General features: G+C 38.9%; 2 protein-coding genes across 2 annotated transcripts in view; both read right to left on the bottom strand.

Moving 5' to 3' along the window:
- LOC137976073 (uncharacterized) overlaps positions 1 to 7,842 on the bottom strand; it is a 19,656-nt gene extending 11,814 nt beyond the window's left edge. Inside the window, exons 1-3 of the mRNA XM_068823376.1 lie at positions 7,307 to 7,842; positions 2,616 to 2,698; positions 557 to 748 (exon numbers count right to left, since the gene is read on the bottom strand). Coding sequence (XP_068679477.1) covers positions 557 to 748; positions 2,616 to 2,698; positions 7,307 to 7,646 — 615 coding nt within the window. The 5' untranslated portion in view covers positions 7,647 to 7,842. The remainder of the gene's footprint in view (positions 1 to 556; positions 749 to 2,615; positions 2,699 to 7,306) is intronic.
- A 2,947-nt stretch (positions 7,843 to 10,789) lies between these two features.
- On the bottom strand, positions 10,790 to 23,151 carry LOC137975989 (dual specificity protein phosphatase 22-like). The gene is made up of 8 exons (XM_068823262.1): positions 23,047 to 23,151; positions 22,515 to 22,548; positions 21,029 to 21,111; positions 17,381 to 17,430; positions 16,942 to 16,986; positions 14,658 to 14,687; positions 13,821 to 13,992; positions 10,790 to 12,247 (listed from the first exon to the last, which is right to left on the bottom strand). Exons 1-8 carry the CDS (start codon positions 23,065 to 23,067, stop codon positions 12,035 to 12,037), a joined length of 648 nt encoding a protein of 215 aa, XP_068679363.1. The 5' UTR covers positions 23,068 to 23,151; the 3' UTR covers positions 10,790 to 12,034.
- Between the last annotated feature and the right edge of the window lie 901 nt (positions 23,152 to 24,052).

Genomic DNA, 24,052 nt, shown 5'->3' with positions numbered 1-24,052 from the left:
CTTTTTTTTGACGGGCAAAATTCACCTGCTTGGGTTGGTATTAATCGCGGATTAGTATTAATTAACTGGCTGTTGAACAACTGGACACTGGCTCCCGTAGGGATTCGTGTGAGCAAAATCCGCAAATTCGATTGCGCTTTTATCATGAGTACCTTACGTTAGGTTAGTTAAGGTCCATGAAAGAAAGTAACGAGAACGAAACCAAGAACGCCGCAAAAAACAAAGGCTATGCTGGCCCTGCTTTGCAAGTGCGTTTTACACTTACAGACACTTCGTTGGCGTATTTTGTTATAAACAACGCGAACTTTTCTTGGGACGCGAAATTGCGTTTTCCTCTGAAAACTGCAATGGCGTCCACTCCAATTCAGTTCCAGTACGGTAACTAATACCAATTAAATTCTAATGAATCACAGAAACCGCAAAGTCATTGCAAAAACTCGAACTTGTCTGACTAATTCTTGTGTTTTCATCTTGATTTCACGTATTTCTTTCAAATCTTATGAACAATCTCTCCCTGGCTATCCTGAGGGCCTGATATCACATTTAGTTGTCTTACCGGGGTAATATCATCAAGATCACAGCTGTCGTCAAATGAACCATCACTACTATCCGGCTGATAAGGTGACCCCTGTTGCCGATCGTCATAACGCATGGATTCTGAATGTAACTTGAAGCGGTAATCAACTCCGTCTGACTCAGGGGGAGGTGGTCTGATTACCATTGGCTTTTGGCTTGTCGAACAGGGGTACTGAAAAAAAAATTAAATGTTCATTGAAATACCTCACCCAGGGTGTGAAAACCAGTATAGAAGAATCTTTGCAGTTTACATTTTTGCCTCATTAACAGAAGGCTGTCGTTTTTTAATCAGTCAGTCGAAAATAAACAACTGAATATTGAAAGTGCATTGAATAATCAGCTATATCTGAAAATTTCAACCCGATATACCAGATAATCTCCGAGCAATGATACTTCGGAGCGAGCAACTCCCATACTAAGCCTATGTCACGGCATTTTTACAGACCAATCTACTTTTGGACTACCTTTGCCGCAGTTACGGTTCTGTGACGCTACGACGTTAAGTTAGTTTCCTGTAATTGGTCCTCAGTCTCACTCGCGGGAAATTCAATTTAAAAATAAATCGGCCTGTGAAAACGCCGTGAGAGTAATATATGAGAGTTGCTCGCTCATGGGCTCCTGGCTCATGGGTTCCTGGCTCATGGGCTCACAAAAACAACAATAATGTTTATTGTGATGCTCCTGTGGAACGCATTGTAGCACATTCCTTACTTTGTCCTACTCTGCAAAAAAAAAAACTGACCTGAACAACCCTCTCTAATTTAAGGCTAGGACGACAAAAGTTAATGTTTATTCTCGAACTTTCTTCAATATCCAATCAGTCAGTCCTAAATCCCCCGATCCAGTTAGAGTTATAATAATAATAATAATAATAATAATAATGCCTATAATAATACTAATACCTAATACCTATCGTGATTGGTGCTCTTGGAAGCATATCAAAAGGTGCAAAGACCTGGTTTGGCAAGCTAGATGTACCTTGGAAGTGTACAATTATCGGCCATCCTTGGAACTGCTTACCTGTTGCGGAAAGTGTTGTGTCTCTAAGCTACGGGAAGTGGGAAGTTCTGTTGCTATTTATAGTGTATTAGTCATTACAACGTCCACTATTTGTGGAAACTGCTGAGTCACATCAAAGAAATTTCTGGAATATTACAGAATGTAAGATAATTCTAGAAAAGTCGGAAATTATGATCCTCATAACACTAGTCTAACACTATGGACAGCTTATATTCGATAAATTGTAAAACAGGTTATTAAAGCAACCATATCTGCTCTTAAACCCAGTGAAGAGACCAAATCACTCTTCATGCAATTTTTGTCGTGTACAAAATTTGCCTTTTTCTAAGAAACGGTTTGCCAGTTCGGGTTAGGCCACCCCCTTTTTTTTCGTTTAAGGCCCAGTACGTAATCAGGTCAACATTTTTCGTGCAACTTGTCGCGCAACAATGTTGCGTTGCAAGTTGAGTTTTTGTGTTGCAAAAAGTAGAGGTCGCTTTTACTTTTTGCAACATAAAAAATCGTTGCGCAAGACGGTGGTAATACGCGCAACAAACCATCTCAACCAAGAGAGTATGAAGGTAAGAGAAGTAATCCCTCCTATTGGCCCTATTTCCATCTTAAATCTCCTGAGAGATCTGGTATTCCCACGAAGGTTAACTGATAGCCAATCATATGTCCCCATTTTTACCAATCATTGCGTGGAAATTCGCTCAGCTGTCAACATTGGTAAAAATGGGGGCATATGATTGGCTATCAGTTAACCGTCGTGGGAATAACGGATCTCGCAGGAGATCTAAGAATAACTTAAGACGGATTACAATGGGAATAGGGCCAATATGAGGGATTACCTTAATTACCTTAATTTATACTCTCTTGTCTCAACTGATATTGGATCGGTCTGTCGGATTGAAAAAAAAAACCTATAAAAAAATTGCAAGTAGTTATTGCTGTGGAGCCTAAAAAAACAACAAGACGTGAACCCAAAATAACTATGACGGAAAAGTTGGTTTCTAAGTCCAAAGACTGGTTTTACTCACCGGCTGGTATCGTTGACTTGGGCTTTTTTCTGCCTTTGGCTCTACTTTGGTTCTCTGCTTTGGGTTCTTCTTTGGCGTAACACCTGATAAGGAAAAATGAAAAAGATAAGGAAAAAGAATCAAAATTACGGGATTTTTGGCTGGGCGTGTAATTTATCCATTGTTTCGGTTTCCTTCTGAATATCAATTGTAGGAGTTATTGCTATAGCTAATTATAAAATAAAAAAAATTGCATAGTACGCGCACTCTCATTGGCCAACAGCTGTGTTTAGATGAGAGTATGGAAACACAGCTGCGACATCACACGAATTTTGATTGGTTCTGTGTTGTCAGATGCGCGTTTTGATTGGTTGGCAGGAAATATGAGCTTGTATCAAGAAAATCTGCCTCAATCTAGTAAAAAAACAGCATTTTCGTTCATTTGTCGAATTATCTTTGAGACATATTTTATAAAAGCAATAGAGGACTTTTTTTTCCGGGTTTCCATAGCCTCATCTAAATACTCGGGGGAGTTGGGAGAATTGAGAATTCTCGACAGTTATGGCTACCCCGCGCAGTTCCTGTCCCCCAAAGAATACTTTCCTCTAGTTTTTTTAAGTCTGTCATTTTATTGGTGTTTCTTTCTGTCATTGTTGCAATGAATGGCCTACTTAATTAACTAATCCCACCTTATAGGGCCAGTTTAAGCTAAGTAATAATGACTATATATATAGGAAGTTTGTTGCCTGTTTAAAAAAATATACCGGTTCTTCTCGTTGGTTGTGGTTTATGGATATTTCAGTTTCATATATTTGTTTATCATAAATATGTATTTATTTATTGAGGAAAGGAAATGTGACAGGAATTGCATGCATGCATACTTTTTGCGCTGCTGGGATTTGATTGTAGATAGCTCTAGGCGAACTATTATTGACGACTTAATTGTTTTGTCTTTGCACACGGCTCTGACGCAAAGTTCCTCCTTTTCCCAGGTTTTATCTGTGCCTTTGCACAGAAGTGAACCATCTGCATAATTAGGAGCACCTTTAGTGTCTTCATGGTCTGGCGAATGATTATTGAAATTTTGGAATAAATTGTATGAATGACTTCAAATAAGAATGTCTGAGCTGCTCAAGGCTAAATGAATATAAACGCCATTTTCAGGCTGATGACATCATGGCGTAAAAAGGTGAGGAAGCAAAAACAACCTTATTGTATCCTCCAGAGGTGAACATGTTGCCGCCGGGTAAAATTCGTTCTCAAATTGAATCAGTTTTGGCCTTGGTAAAATTGGTGCTCCTCATTTTACCTAGGTTGAATACGCACTCAGATGAAATTGAAGAAACCGTTTTTTGGAGCCTAAATTAAGTTCAGAGAAAAATTAGGCTCAGGTTAGGATTAGTTTTTAGTTATTATACATGGATATCAATTGACTCATTATACAAAAGTAAGTAATAAAAAGATAGGTGTTGGGTTGAGCATGTTCGTCGTTGTATTGTAGTGGTGAAGACACAGGACTATTGAACTGTAAACGCATAGCACAGTTCTTTGTTCCCTTGCTATGTTGTAATGTTTAGACGGAAAGGATAAGTGTGTGAATACAGAAAGCGATAAGACAATACGAAACATTAAGAAGATGTGTTGAGATGCTGAGATGCATAAAACAGAACTTGGGTATAGATGTTTTCAGTCCTTTTGTGGCGAGAGAGGTTGATAGCTGCTTTAAACTAGGTCAGTAGAGTGCGTATTCAACCTAGTAGATAAAATGATGACTCACAATAGGTAAAACTGAACGGATTTGACCGAAAACATACACAACTTTAAGAGATACTAATTAAATCGGCAAACTGAAAGGGCACTGTCCCCCTGAAACAACTAAGAATCCAAGCGAATCAGGGAGCCAGCTGGCTAAATAGCTAAGACATAAATTCTATAGGCGAATCGGAGGCATGCCAACAAAATACTGAAAATTGAAAACAGGCGTATTATTCATGGAGCAAAACACAACAGCAAGGGTGAATAAAGGATTATTGTCAAAATATTATTGAAGGCGGAAGCTGTATGCTAAAAGCGAAGTTTAATTTTAAGTCTAAGTGCAGAATAATATCCGTTCAGTTAAGAACGCCGGACTGCCATACAGGTAACTATCGAACCAGTCCTTAGAATTTAGAATTCGAGCAAGTCTGTTTCCTGCAAATTAACAAATATGGTCATTATGCATACCGTCGTGCACAAAAGTCATAGACGTGCAGGAAGAACTATAATTCAGTCGTGTGGAAGTTTCCAGTGTGTGAAGGTGGCTCTACATATATCAGCAGTAATGACCTTTTAATAACTTTAATAAGCCAATGGAAATTCATGTATCACCCAGACCTAAACAAGTCTAAAGCCTCTCCCGAAAATGAAAATAAAACTGACATTATTCAGCATTTTAAAGGCAACAGGAAATATCGCAGTAAGGCGTCAACAAAAAGAATTCTGGAACGGTTTGTTAGAGAGTTCAAAGGGTGCACGAACAGTTGACATCTTCTCTTGCTCAGATTTCCTTTAACTCAATTTGGGCGTCTAAAATTTGATGAATATTTTATTTGTTGTGTTTATCGGGCGTATGATTGCCTATCAGGTAAATCATCGTTACAATGATATATAGTGAAATTTATGTACCTAGCATAGGTAAGCAAATAAAGTTTATCGGATTATTTTGTTGTCGTCAAATGTAGTTTTTTGTTTTGTTTTGTTTTTGTTTTGTTTTGTCTGTTTTATCTTTACGTGAAAATGCTGAGAGTTAAAGGCTTTTTGGCCATGTTCGTTTCGCTTTCGAAATTCAGTCCATCCCAGTATCTTAAAAAAGGGAGCCCTTCGAAACACAAAACTTTGCCGGCGAAAGCTCTACAAAACACATTAACACAATGGTTGACGTTTACTTTCGAAGGCCGGTGTCATCCCTCGCCGGTGTCTATAGTCGTCGAACGGATGTGGCTCGTTCTCCAACTTTTTACATAAGCAATTTTTCAGATCGGATTTTTAAATGTTGAGTTGTTGTGTTGTTCTGTTCTGTCGTTTCGTTGCCCTTGAAAAGTCCCTCTGGGAGTGGTCGATTAAGTACGTATTGGATTGTATTGCATTAGTCTTAATTAATGGTTTGGCAATCATTCCCTGCTGTGAACAGACATATCCCTATGGTTTGCTCTGGCACTTATTTTCGTAACTCGGGAGCCGCAGTCGCATCGTTTCGATTACATTTGCTCGCAAGTCAACTTGTGTCAAGGAGTTTTTCCCCTCGACCGCAAACTCACGAAATGGACTTTTGAGAAAGTCTACGTTTTGTATAATCTATCCGCTCCATCTTGAGAGCTGACTTACGTGTTGCCATAATGTACAAAAAATGTGTTTTGTTTTTTTTTTTGTACGAGGGGAAAATTTAGACATTTTAGACATGTTTTAGGGGAGAGCTTCTCTTGTGGACAGAGTGATTGCAAATTTCAAATCATAAATAAATTCTTGAGTCGACCAATCGAATTATTAATAGATACGCCGTAGTTTCGTTAGTGCACTAGTGAGTGACTGAGTAAAGAGGTTCGAAACATTATGTCAAAGTGAAGTGAGGAAATTCACTTTTACACTGCTTTTTACTAACGAATGCGTTTGGAAAGCTAAGCCAAGCGCAACAAGTGCAAAAATGACAGTCGAATGACGCTCAGAGGGAAACATGCCGGAACATAAGGGTTTTGGTTTTCGCCGGAATTCGTTTTAGCAAACTCTTATAAAGTTTCGACCAGTATAAACGCGTAATCGAACGTTTAAATATTCAAAAAGTCATTCGGACATTTAAAACAGGAAATAAGTCTTCACCCCTTTCGTATTTTTCCAAAAAAAAAAGTGAATTCGGGAATCCCCTGATAGTGCTACACCTTAATTAATAGTTATCTCCTAAAGCGCTTCGCTGGCAATTTTTTTTGCCCCGTTATTTCTCTCAGTGTTGTTTCCAGGAGATTAAAAGACGTTGTATCGTGCTGCTAGGACAAGAAAGGTTTTGTTTCAAAACCGCAACAAAGGGAACATATCAATTCAGGAAAAAATTGCTGCTATTGTTTCTTATATCTTCCCGATGCGTTTATCTTCCGCTATCGATGTCTGTTAATGCGCATTGCGCGCAAGGCTGTTGATAATATTGGAAGTAAAACCAAAACATATATCTAGTCGTTATTAAAATTCCAAGTCATCAATGATCAAAAATCCCCAGCATGCTTTTTTTTCTGGAAACAAAGCGGAAGCCTTTGCTGTGCAAAATAAATTCAGAAAATAGTTCTCCAGGCTTTCTGTTTGGTATTTAATATCTTCACATTTTCGTCATATGTCGTCCACGGTTTTTTTTTTTCTTTGTTTTTTTTTTCCTTATTCAAAGCACACGAAAATCAATGGTATGATCAATCTTCTCTCCTTTTTTTTTTCTTAACGGAGAGTTTCATTGAATTGTCATTTCAATAAACACACTGCGCTGAAATAAGGTCACCTCTTCCGAATCAGCACACTCGCTGATCAATTAAGTATCACATCACAGAGCTCTCCAGAACTTGCCTTGAACAGTCCACAAACAGTGGATTTGTAGTGTGGATTCAACCGATCTCCCACGCACAAGATCTCAGCATTTCACTCTCTCACATAAGTGAGTTAGCCAGTTGCAAGATACAAATGTTAAGAAATGCTCTTACCTTTGTCTGTAAATCGGAACACCCGATATGGCTCCTTCTCGTCCAAACTGTGAGGAACTATGACTTCTTCCACATCTGGCATCTTATGCAAAGCACATCGAAACCGTGTTTTCCAAGTAGACGGATCGGGCGATTCACCGTCCTTGTACTTCTCGGTATGTTCAGCCCAAAGCTGAAATAACTTGGCGTCTTTCTCGCAGTCGAAATCTGGTTTGCCGGCATGCTTCCACGAAACTCGGAATTCTTTCTTGTCCTTGTCGCGCCAGAACAAACCAGGCACTTTTCCGCTGTTTATTTTGTCCTCCAGCCAAGGCCTTAACCTTTGTCGTTCTGCGCACATCACGTTATTTATACACCGCTTCTCTTCTCGCGTTTTCGTCGAATCTACCGTTCCTTAAAAGATTCAAGCAATCGCTATACTTGTTCGAGTAAGATCGACAAGCGCGGCCCACTCGAATACTTGCAAGAAATTTCAATCTTTCGCTTTCCAACGTCCATGTGGTGATTAAAATTTTCTCAAGACCAAACACTGTGTAATGTTGCTCCTTTTAAATCATTTGTAGTGCACTGAAGAAGGGTTTTTCCCAGACAAAGCCCTGTTTTCTAATTGGTTGTTGACGACGACTTCCGCTTTGTTAATTATTCGCCATGTGCTACGGTAAACGGTAACGGACCTACTAGTAGGAGAAAACTGTGGAAAGAAGCTACGATTTCAGAGGAACAGTGCAAGAAGAATGAGAAATTTCGAGACCTGGGTTTTTTTTCGAAATCAGTAAAATATTGAAATTGCTACGAGAGTTCCAAATTCCCCTGATTTCTAGAAGTTGAACAATCCACGAGAATGACAAAATATATTGTTTAACAGCATGCAGAAATGTCATAAAACATATTTTTCTCTCTGAAAATTTCAATTGGTTAAATGTGATTACTTTATATAAACGGAAACTCAAATAGAAAGGAACTTGACTGCTTTTTATCGCATTAAAATATTCATTTGGACTTGTGACAAGTCGGTAAACAACTTTGAGGAAGTGTTAACATAAAGGTTGGCACCCATATTTGAAGACAAACTAATTCCCCCATTGGCTTATAGACAAGTGGCACTTTCATGCCTGGGTTAACAGGAAATTAACTGGATGGTGGTGAACAAACCACATAAAGAAGTACAGGTGTTCATACCATTTCGAGAGGATTGCGTGACAATGTATCAAGCCCCTACATTCCGTGTGGGACATGAGGCACAGCTGTCAATTAGTCAATGGTTCGATTCCGTTCAACTCTTAACAGACTATAAGTCCTGTATTTTAGGCTAACTTGGCAATTTTTCAAGTTTTCTCTCGTTACGTGTCATTCATAAATTTCATAAATCAAACAAATCGATCAACCGAATCAGAATAGGCACTTTGAAGTCCGTCTTAACTTTCAATCAATAACCGGATTTTCTTTTTCGCCCTTAGTTATCAAATCAGAGTGTGTCTGTAACCGAACTACCCTGTGATCGATTTATAAACTGTCAAAGTACCCTTGATTGTCTTTGGGGAAAATTCTAGATCACATCAGCCAACAAAAGATAAAATCAATTGCATCGCTTGCGCCCCAATGTTTCAAAACAGGGGAGAAACCCAATATATATGCAGCGCGGATATCAGCCACAAGTACTTTGATTATCTTCTGAGTCGAGAGTTATGCTGGCATCTGGTCACCATCCTCCAGATTATTGGGGATCTGGGTGCTGCGAGCACTCGCCTTCCAACGACTAAAGGCCCGGGTTCGATTCCCAGACTGGTGTCATGTATGGGTTGAGTTTGTTGGTTCTCTGCTCTGCTCCGAAAGGTTTTTCTCGGGGTACTCCGGATTTCCGCTCTCATCAAAAACCAACATTTGACTTGAATTGAGTTAATTTGTTAATGCCAATTTTACAGTGCCACTAATTAGTGCTCCAGCGGTAGAAGATTAGACGCTTCAATAAAGTTGCTTTCTTTATTCACCTTTTATTTCCAGGTTCAATTTTAAGTGTCCAGTACTCTCCCGACCTAACAAACCCCCTTTCTGTCACAGATCTAATACAATAGCAATTCAGGGCCTCAAGACTTCCGATGAGTCTCTTTTTGGCATTGTCCCTTCGATACTACAGTCGGCATTATTTAATTCATGCCGTCTAATGGGCTTTCGTCACCAATCAATTAACAAACAAAAATATTATCTCCAAGCCAAATTAAGTATCACGGCAAACCAAGCAAGAGAAAAACCCTAATAAAACCCTAAAAATAACCGCATCTGTCAACAGTTCCTCTTTCCATATATTTACGAAATTGAGGTAAAATAAAAAGCTCTTTATAGCAAAGAGACTTTCGGTCTCTAATTTTTCAAATCGTTATCCAAATCAACACAAAAAATATAACATATACACGCTTTAACAGGAGGTTATTTTTTTCGATACATACTTTATGTGCCCAGTTGTCAGCCGTAATAATTTGTGTTTTATCCATGACGTACTAAGACCGATTGTCTTTCACGCTATGCTCCATAAAAAAGGCAGACTTTTTTAGTGATAACACAGGTTGAAGAGTTCTGACAACTCGAGTGAGTTATTCATCAAAAATAGTTAAATTTGTTAACTTAAAACAATAGACCTTTTCGGCTTGTACATTTTGTTTTCCCAATACAGATCATGTGATAATACTCAGGAGGTTTGGTCTTTTGTTTTGTTCATTAAAATGAGGGCATGCAAGCATGAATATGCCTGCATGCACTCTTTTTAATGAACAAAACAAAGGACCAAGCCTCCTGAGTATTATCACATGATCTGTATTGGGAAAACAAAATGTACAAGCCGAAAAGGTCTATTAAAGCTAACCATAGTTTCATGCAAGCACGTAAAGAGAAAAAAAAACCAAGCGGGGATATAAACCACTTTACGTCGACGCCACTAACCCAAAACAACCCTCATCAAACAGCGGACAATTTTAGAATATTACGGTGCAACGCGCCTTACCGTGACCACCCAACAAACTTTCACATTTGACAATTACGTATAAATACGTCAACTCAGCAAGCCGTGCAACGATTAAAACTTACAACTGTGCGAACTTTGCAAGGAGGTGTGACTGTCAATTAAATTCACACGTCCTGATTGGCGGAAAATTTGTAAAAGAACTTTCTTAGGTGGCCACGATAAGGCGTGTCGCACTGTAAGAAAGTAACTTACTCTCGTCATTCATTGTGAGTTATAAAAATATACCTTTAACATTCCGAACTTTTCGCACAAGAAAAATATGTACTTCAATTGCAACCACAAGAGAGCACTCCCGATTTTCCGCAAATCGCTTTCGGCAGAGTTCCTCATTAACCTCGATCATTTACCGCTAACAAAAACAATCAGTTAGGCCCAAGTAATAATACTGGAACTCTTACTATAAAAAAAAGCTCATACCAGAAGTGGCGATATTTACACGAACGTCATTTACAAACGTCGCATAATCTTATCATCGAAATATCATCACTCTTCACTTTTATTTCCTCACTGAATACATATCGCTATTCGTTTTCTAAAACCTCACAATTTATTCTTTGATTGCACCTGATCATGACGTCACGGGTGCCACGAAGGTGGAATGAACAATAGCGAAAACGTCCTTTGGGAATTTGACTCTATTATTGTACAATTAACAAATCGAAAGTGGTTCAGCGTTGTCTGTACTCCTATCGACAACGATATTCGTCATCAGTGGTCAAAACTGTCTACATAACTTTTTTATGTAATCTTTATTCTTTTAGTCTTGAAGTTTTGTCTTGTGGTGTGGTTTTGTCATTATGTGACGAGGTTCGATGGTTATGTGTTGTGTTTCCATCATTATGTGTTGAGGTCTTCTCTTGACGTGCTGTGTTTATTTTTAAGTGACGAGGTTCTTTAGTGACGTGTCGACTTCTCCCTTTAGGTAATTAGGGAGTTTAAGATCTACGACGGCGACGGGCAACGTAAACTTCACCTCAAAATATAACTTTGCTTTAACATAAGTCTTCCGCGATTATTCAGTCTCATTCACGTTCTACAATATGGGCAAAGTATCCTAAAAATAATTTGGTACGAGCGGTTTCAAAGTTAAAATAGAGAACGAAAGATCCTCCATTGCATGCTTACGTTAGGGGGGGGCGCTTGGATTAATTTTCGCTGGGTATGTGCCGCTGGCCTCTCAGAACCCCATCCCTTTATATTCTATTTTATGGCCAATTGTAGACACCACCTTAGTCACTTAGGCGACTGGTAAATATTAAATCAACAGCGCTAGTTGTTTTTGTAACAAGTCTTTACGGCGAGTCCTTCCCTTTTTAAATTATCCCCAAAAACCCGACAATTTGTGACTCCATTCTAGTAGGAAGACCTTAGACAGCAATGGCCAGAACCAGGTTGCTGACCAGCGGTTTTCGTTATTACAATGGTTTGCTTGGGGTGCGCAGTCTCGCGGGCTCAGAAAACCTGGTTGTGGTGATTGTTATTTAAGGTTTTTTATTCTAGTAACTCTGTCGGGAACTCTGTTGAAAATGCGACCCCATTATAGTCAAACCAGTAGTGAAATTGCCACCCCATCCAGCGGCACTGTGCCTCGATTGGTCAAAAGTCCAGTATTTGACGGGAACGCTCTTCCAAAGAAACACTGATAACCTCAAGGAGAGATATTGAAGTTGTTATTTAAGCTCCGGCTTCTCCGTTCTCTCACGTGCCTTCCGCTAACTTTCCAACTCCACTGTCGTAGTTTCGCTGTCCTGCGATGTGTCGTTAGCCGAATACATTTTTCTTCTATTACTTTGCCTGCTAAGCGCGTCGGGTATCGAATCTTCATCAGAAATGTCTGGTTCCTCGCTCTTTGCTAGAAGCTCTTTCAGATATTCCTCGTCCTTAAAATCTACGTCCGGAAATTCACTCTTGAGTCTTTCACGTTCCTGGAGAAAAGAGAAATGAGACAAATGAAAAAGGGCAAACGTACTCCCTGAATATTTACGAGCAAAAAATCAAGCTTCCTCTAAAAATTGTCTTCAACAAGCAATATTGATATTTCTAGAGCATGAGGAGACTGTCTTATGTTGCTCTCAATACATTGATACGAAATTTGCCACGTTGTATTCTTTAGTAACTAAGGTAATTATTATACAATGTAATTTATCGCTCTAGAATGATAAGTATACATGGACTTACTTTCTTTGCTTTCTTCAATGGCGTATCCTTGTCAACTCATTTATATTTTTAATTGTCATTTTATATTTCGTCCTTCCATCTCTTGTGCAAACTTTCGATACGTAAGCACTTCCCGCCTATATCAGTATTTGCTATTTGCCGGAAAATGTGGTCTTTTTATTCACGATGAAACTGATAGTTATAAATAAAGTTGAAACGGTTTTCACTTCATTTGTTAATTCTTTCGAGATTATTTGGTTTGCACTGCTTCGGGAATTTCAAAAGTTTAAAAAACTGGCGCTACATTCAAGTCCATCTCCGCCCTGAGCTAGTAATTGAGGGAGCTTAAGCACGCACGTTTCTGACACCGGACGGCAACCGGAAGTGAGCTATTTTCACTTTTTAACTTGCCCTCACACAACCACATTCACATTGCTGATTATCTTTTCTCCATTAGAGATGAGTAGTATAAAAAGCTGGGAGACAACACGGTCCGCGCACGCGAAATGCTCTCTTCCGGTTGCCGTCGGCGTCTCACAAACGCGCGTGCTTAAGCTGCCTAATGCACCGTGATTGGTTTATATGAGTACAGTATAGAGTGTTTCACGTGACATCACGGCGGCCATGTTGGTGTTCCTAAACAATTGAACGGAGCTCATGTTCGTTTACACTAGCAAGTTTTCCTTGACAAGTCCACTTGTCAAGGAAAACTTCCTGACTGTACACACTCAGTAGCAAGTTCTCCTTGACAAGTTTTTCCTTGACAAGTATTTCCTTGACAAGTTTTTCTTGGTAGTGTATATGAAAAATATGACAAGTTTTCCTTGACAAGAGCACTTGACTAGTAATTTACACTAGCAAATATCGTCCTTGAGAAGTTTTTCCTTGACAAGTATCCTTGTTTCAAATCTAGCATGACAAGTGTCCTTGTTCAAAAACTAGCATGCTAGTTTTTTTAACAAGGACACCTGTCAAGGAAAAACGTGTCATATTTTTCCATTTACATTGCCAAGGAAAACTTGTCAAGGAAAATTTGCTAGAGTAAATGCGGCTTAATCCTCAGGGAATTGCAAACGTTTTCTTTTGCTTCGGTGGAAAAACAAGGTTACTGATCACGTGCGCGAAAACACTGTATGTAATTGTTGTGAAGCTCCTTAAGTTATGGAGCGATTTCATCGACGTGTCCAGCAGCCATATTGGATTACTGAAACAAAAGAAAGTATTTGCATAAAAATAGAGTTCAGTTCCCGGAGGATTAGTTCGATACAACATCATGGCCGCCCGTCCTCTGTTTAGGTACACCAACATGGCGCTGTGTCATGTCCAAGTATACTGAGCTACCTTCGCTGCTTGCAAGTTATAAAAGTCTTGCAGTTGTCTTTGGAATCCATAATTTGGGTTTGCTATTGATCGAGAACATTTGATGGCTTTGAGAGCGTCCTTCCAGTTAAGTTGCGTGACGGCCATAATATAAGCTGCCACTATAGCAGTTGAACGAGATATTCCTGCCATGCTGAAGCGAAGAAGAAAACTGATCATTACAGGCATCTTTTAATCATCAAAATCGTTATCACTATAACCTTCAACATTCTTCATACATCACCTCTACCTCATTGTTTCTTTTGCTATTACCCGATGGATGGGTCAGGACATATCAGCACCATGCAACACACATCCCCCCTCAATAAAGACTTTGTTCCCTCCAAACATGTCTCACATTTCATTAAAACCCAAATGATCCTATAAGGCTTGCACTTTATTATCCCCCACTCTCCACCCCACCCTAAGAATCTTGTGTTTTCCATTTTAATTTATGCACAAGGGATCAAGGTTTTTGGGCCTGGATTCTCCATTGTGTTTGCCCTTTTAGTTTATGCAAATGCATGGACATGGGATAGAGATTGACGAACTACAAAGCTAAGTACAAAGCTGCTCAGCCTTACTATTACTGTTTTCCATATTCAACAACAAAAAATTGGGTGTTACAAGAATCCAGCTCAGTTTGTGGTGAGCCCAATGACAACACTGTTGGATTTCAGAAACCAGATCATAAAGATAGACATAAGCATGTTGACAAAATATGATTGTGGCTTTTTTAGGAAATACAGGTTAAACAATTCTACATGTATCTTAAAGGCATATATGCTGGAAACACAAGAAATGGTTAAGATTCCTCACCAGTGAACTAAGACAACTCCGTTGTTAATCCTAAAAGAAATTTACAGCAATTTACATTGGTTAACAGCCACATTAACGTTTTAAATCGTGTTTAGTGTATAGACATTACAGTAGCTTGTTCGTTTAGAATTTCCTAATGCTATGGAAACAAGGAAGACCAAGGACGAGAAGGAGGGATGACTTGGATAGTTTTGTAAAACACTGGCACAACTGTGTTGTGCACTGTGTTGCGCACTGTGTTGCGCAAAACATAGAGCAGTGGAAGACAATGGGGAAGGGCTATGTTCAACAATGGACATTTAACGGCTGAAACTGAACAGAACTGAATCTCCACAACTTTCCTATAAATGCTACAGTACCAATAATACTAAAACAGAAGAAAACTGGAATAAAATTTCCCCCTCCCCCTCCCCCTCCCCCCCAATCTGGGGTGCAGTCACAAATAACAACTGAACAAGGACCAGAACCCTTTCAACCAGAACTCCTACACGTATATGGTATGTAACAGTGTACTTTGTAAAAGCTATACCACGTGGAGCACACCTCAAGAAAAATGTGCTTGAGGCACCCACAGCAGCCTTCTATTGGCTGCTTTAAAAAAAGCAAATGAACAATAAAGCGTTTTCATATGACGTCACAGCGGCAATGTTGGTGTTCCAAAACAAAGAAATGGCGGCCATGATGGTTTACCAAACTAATCCTCCGGGAATTGAACTCTACTTTTATGCAAATACTTTCTTTTGTTTTATTAATCCAATATGGCTGCTGGTCACGTGAGTGAAAACGCTCCATATACAATTGAACCTCAATGGTCCAGACTCATGGGGACCGCAGTAAATAGGCCAGATAATCAAGAGTCTGGCTAATCGGAAATATGAATATTAATGAAATTTGAACTGAACTTATTCAGTTAGAAACTAGGAAGGGATACATTTTTACAAACGTTGGCCATGTAGCACTATAAATTTCAACAGACTTAACTGATTAGAGTGTAATATGAAGTCACTGTTAGTAATAACTGCTACAGTACGAGTGATAGGAGTTTGGTCCAACAGTGGCACCAAGCTACCTGTTAGGGTAAGCCACTAAGACTTAAAATGATAATAACTTATAGGTAGGGTGATAATAATAACAACCCAACATGGAAGTCTTGTTGTGGCTTAGAGTTTGTCGTAATTGGCTGACTTGGCCAAGCTACATGTACCTCATGAGATATAAAGCTGTAAAGACACACATGTATATTAAATTGGAAAGAGAAAAACTCACTGGTCGTACTTTTGTCACACTAGCACCACAAATGAAGTTGCCCTAAGGACGCTTAAAAGGGTTTCAACACTTAGAAGACTCTCTGTGTAGATCGAATAACGCTACAATGCTGTATCACACAACAGCAATGTTGTAGTACCATATGAAACACCGATTATTTCTAAACAAGACGTGTTTATTATTATTGTGATGTAATAAGTTACCTTGGCAATGGGAAAGCCCAGCAAAAACCCCCTATATTTTAGAATTAAGTTGCTCATACATCTCAAAACGAACTTGGTGACCCCCCCTTTTACTGCTGAAAAGTGATTAGAAGGCCATGATGAGCTTTCGACGAAGTTTAAAGAAATTGTGTCTAAAGGATTCAGAGCTACCTTTAAAAAATCACAAAATTAAGGTGGCCCTGAATTCACTGAACAGAATTTAAAACTTTGCAGAAAGTATCAGGGTGTTTTTACAGGGCTTGCCCTTTGCTATGGTGACATATTACGTCACAATAATGACTGTACCTCGTTCAGCAATAATTCGTGTTTCATTTGGTACCACAATATTGCCAATACGTGATAAACCATTGTGGTTCTAATCCTTCTAATATGAGCATCACTTGGAAGCATTGAAACTGGTTCAAGCCTCCTTAATTGGATGGTTACACAATGATTATGTTCATTGAGCAGAGTGGACAATGAGATCGGAGAAGTGCCCCAGGGATCATGTTCCTAATCCATGGGGCAAACTTTGTTAAGACAATTGAAAGATGAAATAAAATTCCATTCAATTATCGTAAATCATCAAATTCTTGCTTGTCCCTGATTGAGCACACATACACTGTACCTGGCAGGTTTTCTGATATTACGAGAAGGAGTCACAACGGAATATTATCATGGATTATCCTATGTGTTTGACGGGGCTTGTAGGGGTGAAGTTACTATACACAGAGAGTCTTCTAAGTCAGCAGTTTGTAGTCTGTAATTTTCTTTCAAGAGAGTTGGCAATAACAGACAAGATGAAAAGCATTTACCTGCAGTTGTGAATAAAATTTATGCTTTCTTGAAAGTACCCTGATCTGAGACGAAAAAAAAACACTAATAAGAACATGGAATGGCGCTCTGAATTCAAGTTGCCAAATGTTCCTTTTATAGACTCCCTGCATGGCAATAGTGGGATCATTGTATTGGGGCTCCCACTAAAATGGAAGATCTACTTGCCCAAATTTGCAATGTTTTGTGAGGATGAAAACCTCAAGAAATGCTTATGAAAGTGTTACTTGTCTAATATTCTCTGCTTCCTGAATCAAAATAACTGTCCACAAAATACATATAATAAACTACTTCACATGTTATTCATTACAAAACAATCTATTGTACTTCTTACAATGACCAGCCACTGAAAATACCCCTATAGATTTCAGGCCCAAAATGAACCTGGAAGTATTAATACAAAAAGACAGTGACACTTACATTTCTTGATCAGGGGAATCAGCAGCATGAATATGTTTATAAACATGATGCTGCAAAAAAATCATGAATAGCATAAATACTATACATGTAATTATTTAAAATAAATACGAAAACATTCAATTGTTACATGTACTTCACTTCATTTTGCGCCAGCAGAGCAAAAAATGGTAAAGATCTTTTCTTTTGGTTGTAAGATCTAATAATATTACCAATGCAAATGATTTAACAATGTATTTTAGATGTGTTTCAGAGATAACTACCCTGAAAGCCAGAGGTTTTTCTGTCTTAGGGCAACCTAATGGTGAGTCGTAAAGTAGTGAGAAAAACCTCTGGTACAGGCCTTTGAGTTCCTTGAGAACGCCGGTCCAATGGGATGCCATTTCATATTCCCAGGGTCAGATGTTGTCCCTAGCAATTCAATTGGTTCCAGGAACTTCTCAGTTTTAACAAGTACTCTGATTGGTTCAGAGATGGAAAGAAGTTCAAACAGGTTTTTGCGGCCACTGTAGCCATAATCGAGATGCTGCAAAGTTCCAGAAATTGAGGCACTGAAGCCCGGGGGGGGTACTCGATGTATCCCTAGTTGGGGAGGTGCGCGCGGCCCCTCATACCCTGACCCTGTTTAAGACAAATATCGCTGATTTTCCTACCCATTTTAAGACAGAATTCCGATTTTTGATATCCTGTTTAAGACATTTAACCCAGTTTTAAGACAAAAATTGATAAATCGATACCCTGATTAAGACAAAAAATGATAAATTCGATACCCTGTTCAAGACAAAAATCCCGAAAAACATACCCTGGCTGGCCGCACGTCCCCATTAAGCCCTTATAAGGGAGTACCCCCCCCCCCCGGGCACTGAAGCCAGAACAAGTTCAGTGGATTCTAATATTTGTTTTGAAACAGAATGCATATGCTGTGCTTCCAACTTGCTTTGGGGAAATCACTTACCTTTCCAGTTGTGCTCTCGTTTGGTTTCTCTCAGGTTTGTATAATTATGTGCGCTAAAATTTAACTACGGAATGTGACATCCAATGGTAAATTTTCAAATTTTCAAATTTTCAAATAGACATCAAAGTTTTATTGCAACAGTCAAGTTTTGAATTGGGCATTGAAGTACTGTAAATACATGTAAGATGAATGTAACGTGGGAACCAAAGATACTGATCGATAGGTTATGTCAAGCACAATTGATTCTTGGCTTGGTTTATGGACGCCAAAGCGTTCATGTAATTTATGAACATCTGTACTTTTTGTTATGGTACCATATCAAACACCAGCTTTTGCTAAAAGAGATTTGGTCGTTTTTGGGACGTAAAAAGTTACCGTGGCAACAGGAAAGCCCTGCAAAAACACTCCTTTTTTTGGCTTTGGCTGCACATATCTCAAAAACGAACTGGGTGACCCCAATTTTTTATTTCTGAAATGTAAATCAGCTTGCCAAAATGAAACTTTCTGCAAAGTTTAAAAAATTTCTGTGGAGTAGATTCAGAGCCGCCTTAAATAATTGAAAATTTAAGGTAGTTCTGGATCTGCTCCACAGAATTACTTTAAACTTTGCAGAGAGTTTCATCTTGGCCTGGTGATCACTTTTGTGCAATAAAAAATTGGGGTCACCAAGTTCATTTTTCAGATATGAGCAACTAAATCCAAAATATAGGGTGTTTTTGCAAGGCTTTCCTGTTGCCATGGTAACTTGTTACGTCACAAAAATGACTGCATCTTGTTCAGCAATAATTGATGTTTCACATGGTACCATGACATTGCTGTTACGTGATAAACTGTTGTAGTGTCAGTCCTGCTAATAACAAGGTCTCTTAAGCTTGAAAGTGTTGAAACTGGTTTGAGCCACCTTAAGCTGTGCTCTGCACCACTTTTGACAATCTTTCTACCAATGACTTGAAAGTATCTTTGACATTAAACAAGTTGCACTTACCCCTGCCAAGTACTGCTGGATTACACCCACAAACCCGACAATACACGTTGGGTGTACATAATCTTTACTGGAAATTTTCTTTGTTTTGTGCACCATGTGAGTGCTGTGGATAATGAATTGTAACTAGAAAGTAACATGACCAAGCTCACATGCAAAAAACCAGTTTGTAACTAAGTTTCAGAATGCATCAGTTATTTCTATGTTATGGCCGGAGGTGAGGTTCTCAATGGCCCGCACCAGAGGTTTTTCTTGCTGCTTCCCGACTCACCATTCCGTCACTCTAAGAGAGAAAAAATCTCTGGGATCCAGAGTAAGAGATAACCAGCTAAAGTTTATATTTTGAATTAGGCTATGATTGCCAATAGATTTTACGAGGGAACATTGTGTAGTCTAATGTTGAAGGCATGCACTTTCTCTAAGTAAATGTAGTTCGCAATAATAATATTGCGAGACCCACCCTTGAATTTACTGTTAAATAACACACTTACCACCTTCTAACAACACCAGACCATAACAATCAGCCATCACAAGACCATTAACCAACATCATACTGATGACAGAAATACTCAAATATTGTTCCATTTTAGCTCCCAAGAATCAAATTACACATACTAAAGAAGTTATAAAAATAAAGGATGTCTTGGGATAACTTTCATGTAGTTACATTGTACCATAAAGACTCGCAGATAAGCCGCACTCGCAGATAAGCTGCCCCGAGTTTAGCAACTCAAATGTTGGAAAAAAAGTTTTTCATGAAAAAAACTCGAAAGAAATCCAAAGTCGAGACCATGAAGTGTTCTGTCTTCATCCAAGGCAAACTCACCAACAATGGATTGAAAAATACTTTAAAGTCTTACCCGTAATTTTAGCTCTTTAGTAGAATAAACATCATGTTCACCACTTATGACATATGATTGATATTATTATGGTATTTGTTCACAGGTATTTCTCCATTCAAGGCAGTTTTTCCATAGAATTTTGCGCATAAATTTGTTGTTTTCTTGCATGCACTGTGCGAAGCTGTGTAACCAGGCATAATACCGGACGATGGAAGACTGGACACCGAAATTCACAGCACCTTTCCCAAATGGTCTCGCAGATAAGCCGAGCCTACGATTTTGATCGCAAATTTTTGGAAAAAAGGTGCGGCTTATCAGCGAGTCTTTACAGTATGTCAACAGATATGGCCTGTTTCATTGGTTCTTACATCAACCATTTGAGATTTTTACATACGGCAAATTACTGAAGAGGCTTGAAGAGCGAAACATAAAATTATAGTCAAATCACCACATTTTAATCGCATTTTTATAGCACTTTATATTTCTTTTAGTGTGTTGAGTGTGTAAAAGGATGCGGACATGTGTAGCTAGTTTTTGTTCAGAATGAGTAAGTAACCACACTGTATTTTCTTTAAACCTAGTAAATAAAAGAAAATATTGAAGGAAAAAATTCCTAAAGGACTTCTGACTGGTAATTTACCGAAAGTACTGCTCTTCTTCTTTCTAAGAATATGCACAGATGAGCCAGCCAATGCTTAAATGCGAGTTCAAAATTAATAATGTTTAATTGTTAATGTTGCCCTTGCCTTTATATTAATGTGCTTGTGATTTATTTGCACAATTATTAGGGACCAATTCTGCAGTTTTTTCGTTCCATGAACAAGGCTTTATGAAAACAATTTCAAAGTATAAATTATGAAATATTTAAATACCTCAGGATCTGGTTGTGCACTATCGTGAATGGAAAGAATGTGAGTGATGTGGTTTTTTGTCAATTGATCCATATCCTTGGCATCTGAGGAAAAAATGTTCCAATTATGTTATTAAGATGCAGATATGTGGTTTCATGATGCCACTTTTGGTTTAGTAAGTCACTAATAATAGTCAACCTGACTTTAGAACTTGTGAACCTAAATCTACCTTCAAACCAAGAGACAATTAATTAATCAATTAATTTTGCCATTGATACACCTTCCACTTATTGCATAATGTCAGTTCATTCTTTTGCTCAGATGCGATGAAAAAAAAAAAGAAACAAAGTTATATTATAGCTGCTGTGTGCTACACCAGTGGATTCAAACTTTCCTGAATTTCTCGGCCTTCTCATGCCTATCTGGTCCTTGGAGTTTCTTGAACATTCTTGCAACACCTATATTCATTAGTCTTGAATCTTGCTGAATATAAGCAGTAAGGCAAAGAGCAGATGAATATAACAAAGGTTTAACAACCTGTATGTCTGATATGTGTTGTAAAATTAAATACCCATTCATTTACGTGGACCATGCTTGAAAAAAGGCCTCTTGATTTCCTTTTCGACCTCTGCCCAAATCTCCTCGATGTTCAGTCACGTGTGCAATGTCACTTCCCCTCTTCCATCATTGGGCAGGCATTACAGTAAAACTAAAACTGTTTATACAGGGGTTTCATTTGAAGCTGGTCACCGGCAGTATATTGCCATCTGTTTGTCAGAGATTTGCCTCTCACCGCCAGCTACTCTGCCTTGATTTTCACTCAAACCCTTGTAAAAGACGAGTGGTCGCTACTTACATTGATCAGCCCAGACATCTACATCAAAAATTCTTGAAACCCCTGGTTTATAGTGGGTTTTAAACCTTTTAAGAATTTAATTTTTCGTCCAAAGTTCTGGATGACATTGAGGCGATCTGTCCTGAGGTTTCACTTCCTTTTTGCTAAAGAGGGATTAATCAATTCATTCATCTCCTATGGTCATAGCCGAGTTAGAGGGGTTTTCGATTGAGTGTCAAAAGTAATTAGCGAATTGCTTTGGTTTATGATTACTTCACTCAGTGATTGGTTCAAAGTTCTTGCGCCACTTTTTCAACTAATCAGAAGAGAAACCAAAACCAATCGTGGCTCGCGCATGCACATTTTCCTGCACTTTCTGTCAGCTATGAGTAATTAGTTCAATTTTGATTGGCCAAAGTAATTACTTTGGTTTTGGTTTTACGACACTCAATTGAAACTCCCTCTATGAGCTAATAACCCTGTGTAATTACATGTAGCCATTTGAAATACAGCATCCATAAACCAGATTTCAGTAAGGGTTCTAATCAACAATATTGCCCAACATATATTATTAATTTTTTTAAATCAATACAAATTTAATGATAACTACTGACTAGTTATTGTATTTAAATCAATAAACAGTGAGTTTATAATAACAAAATAAGTGCATACCTCGGATATTTCCGAGATAAAGACCAGGAAGAACCTAAAAATTAAATAAAAGAGCATTTCCTTTACCGCGTGTCAACTTTGAAAAGTAACGTCTTCAAGAGTCATTATTCCATTTTTCCCCAGGAACCAGAAAAACGTAAAATCCGAAGGGTTGATCTTTTTTCTCAGAACCTTATATTGCAGAATACCCGGCCACTAATCGGCATGTGAATAGCAATGCCTCGTTCTTCAGACGATGCCGCTTACAGAAAACAAATTACAGTGGCCGGGTATTCTGAATTTCTTTGATCACGAGATGAATGGTATCTAAATATACAACAAAATGCTATTAATTACCTCCATTGCCAAAATTAAAGATGTATCTTCTCATTTCCCTACAATTTTAGCCTCGTGACATCTAAATGTCGGTGACAGACGCCCAATATTTTCATGATCGAGTTGACATTGAGGATGATTTTTACCCCTCCAGTTTTACGGATAGATCTAAGGCTCAAAAACAGTTTATAGGAGCAACAAAAATAATAAGCTTTACCTTATCCATTCCATTTCCCATAATTTTACAAGCTCTAGTAGCCTCTGAAGTAGGGATCAAAATCCCAGAAAATTTTCTGCCTAACTTCGATCGGCTCTTCGATCGTCTTCGTATTCGGTATCAGTCCTGCGCGGCCATCGACCTCACGACCTCACGAGAATCTCAGGAGGAAATGTAGACTTCCGTCTAGGTACGCGCGACTTCGTTGCTCGCTCATTTACTTCGCGTACGAAAACTCACGATTCGCTCGCCAGAACATTTTCTCCTGGGATCATCGTGAGGTTGACTTGTAGGAAGTCTAGAGGAAATGTTCTGGCGAGCGTAGCGTGAACAGCTGTCCATGGCGATCTCGACCCCAGAACTCTTCTCTTGACTGAGGCTCTGGTGACGAGAATGCTGTCCATGGCTGCTAATTGACCGGGTGAAATGTCTTTGCGCATGCGTGATGTGTTGGCCACACCGGGTTGGTGTTATTGTCGTGATTTTTCGGACGCTAAGCGGATGAGCGAGAGCCGAAGTCACGAATTATCGTCCTTCGTCCTGCGCCCCATCTAAATGAGACAAAGAACTTTGCTCCTTATCTGCTCTTATTGCAGTAAGGAGCTGAAGCAAGCCACAGACAGAAACCGTAGGTGACCGTTTTGCACGCCAGGACAGTAGTCTCTCTCCAGTTTTAAAACTGATCGTCTCTGATAGAGGTAGCGCGGCCCACTGGTTAAAGGTCTTGCCTTAAGTTCCGTAGATCCCATGTTCAAGTAGATTCGTCCTGATCACTTCATTGTTAAATTTGATCCTGGTAGTCCCTGGTTCATCTTCTCTGCTACACTTGGAATTTTTGGTAATACAAAACTGGATTGCCTCTGGGTTCTTAACAGTTGTTGTTCAGTTCTGTGGTTTCATTGATTGTTTCCTAGGCGCTGAAAAGATCATATGGGGAGTGGTCAATGGAGTATGTATGTAGAGCTGTATGTATGTATGTATGAAAAAGATACGTGGCAATATAAAC

This window comes from Montipora foliosa, chromosome 1 (assembly GCF_036669935.1).
Source record: "Montipora foliosa isolate CH-2021 chromosome 1, ASM3666993v2, whole genome shotgun sequence".
NCBI classification, from domain to species: domain Eukaryota; kingdom Metazoa; phylum Cnidaria; class Anthozoa; order Scleractinia; family Acroporidae; genus Montipora; species Montipora foliosa.
This window is presented reverse-complemented; position numbering and strand designations above follow the sequence as displayed.

Bases quoted from the DNA above. Each gene is read 5' to 3' on its own strand.
- LOC137975989 (XM_068823262.1), bottom strand. From the start codon at position 23,067: ATGGGAAATGGAATGGATAAG. The intron at 21,112-22,514 runs GTATGCACTTAT...TTTTTTCCTCAG, and splicing joins TTATCTCGGAAATATCCGAG to ATGCCAAGGATATGGATCAA. The intron at 16,987-17,380 runs GTAAGTGTCACT...TTTTCGTCTCAG, and splicing joins GATTCCCCTGATCAAGAAAT to ATCAGGGTACTTTCAAGAAA.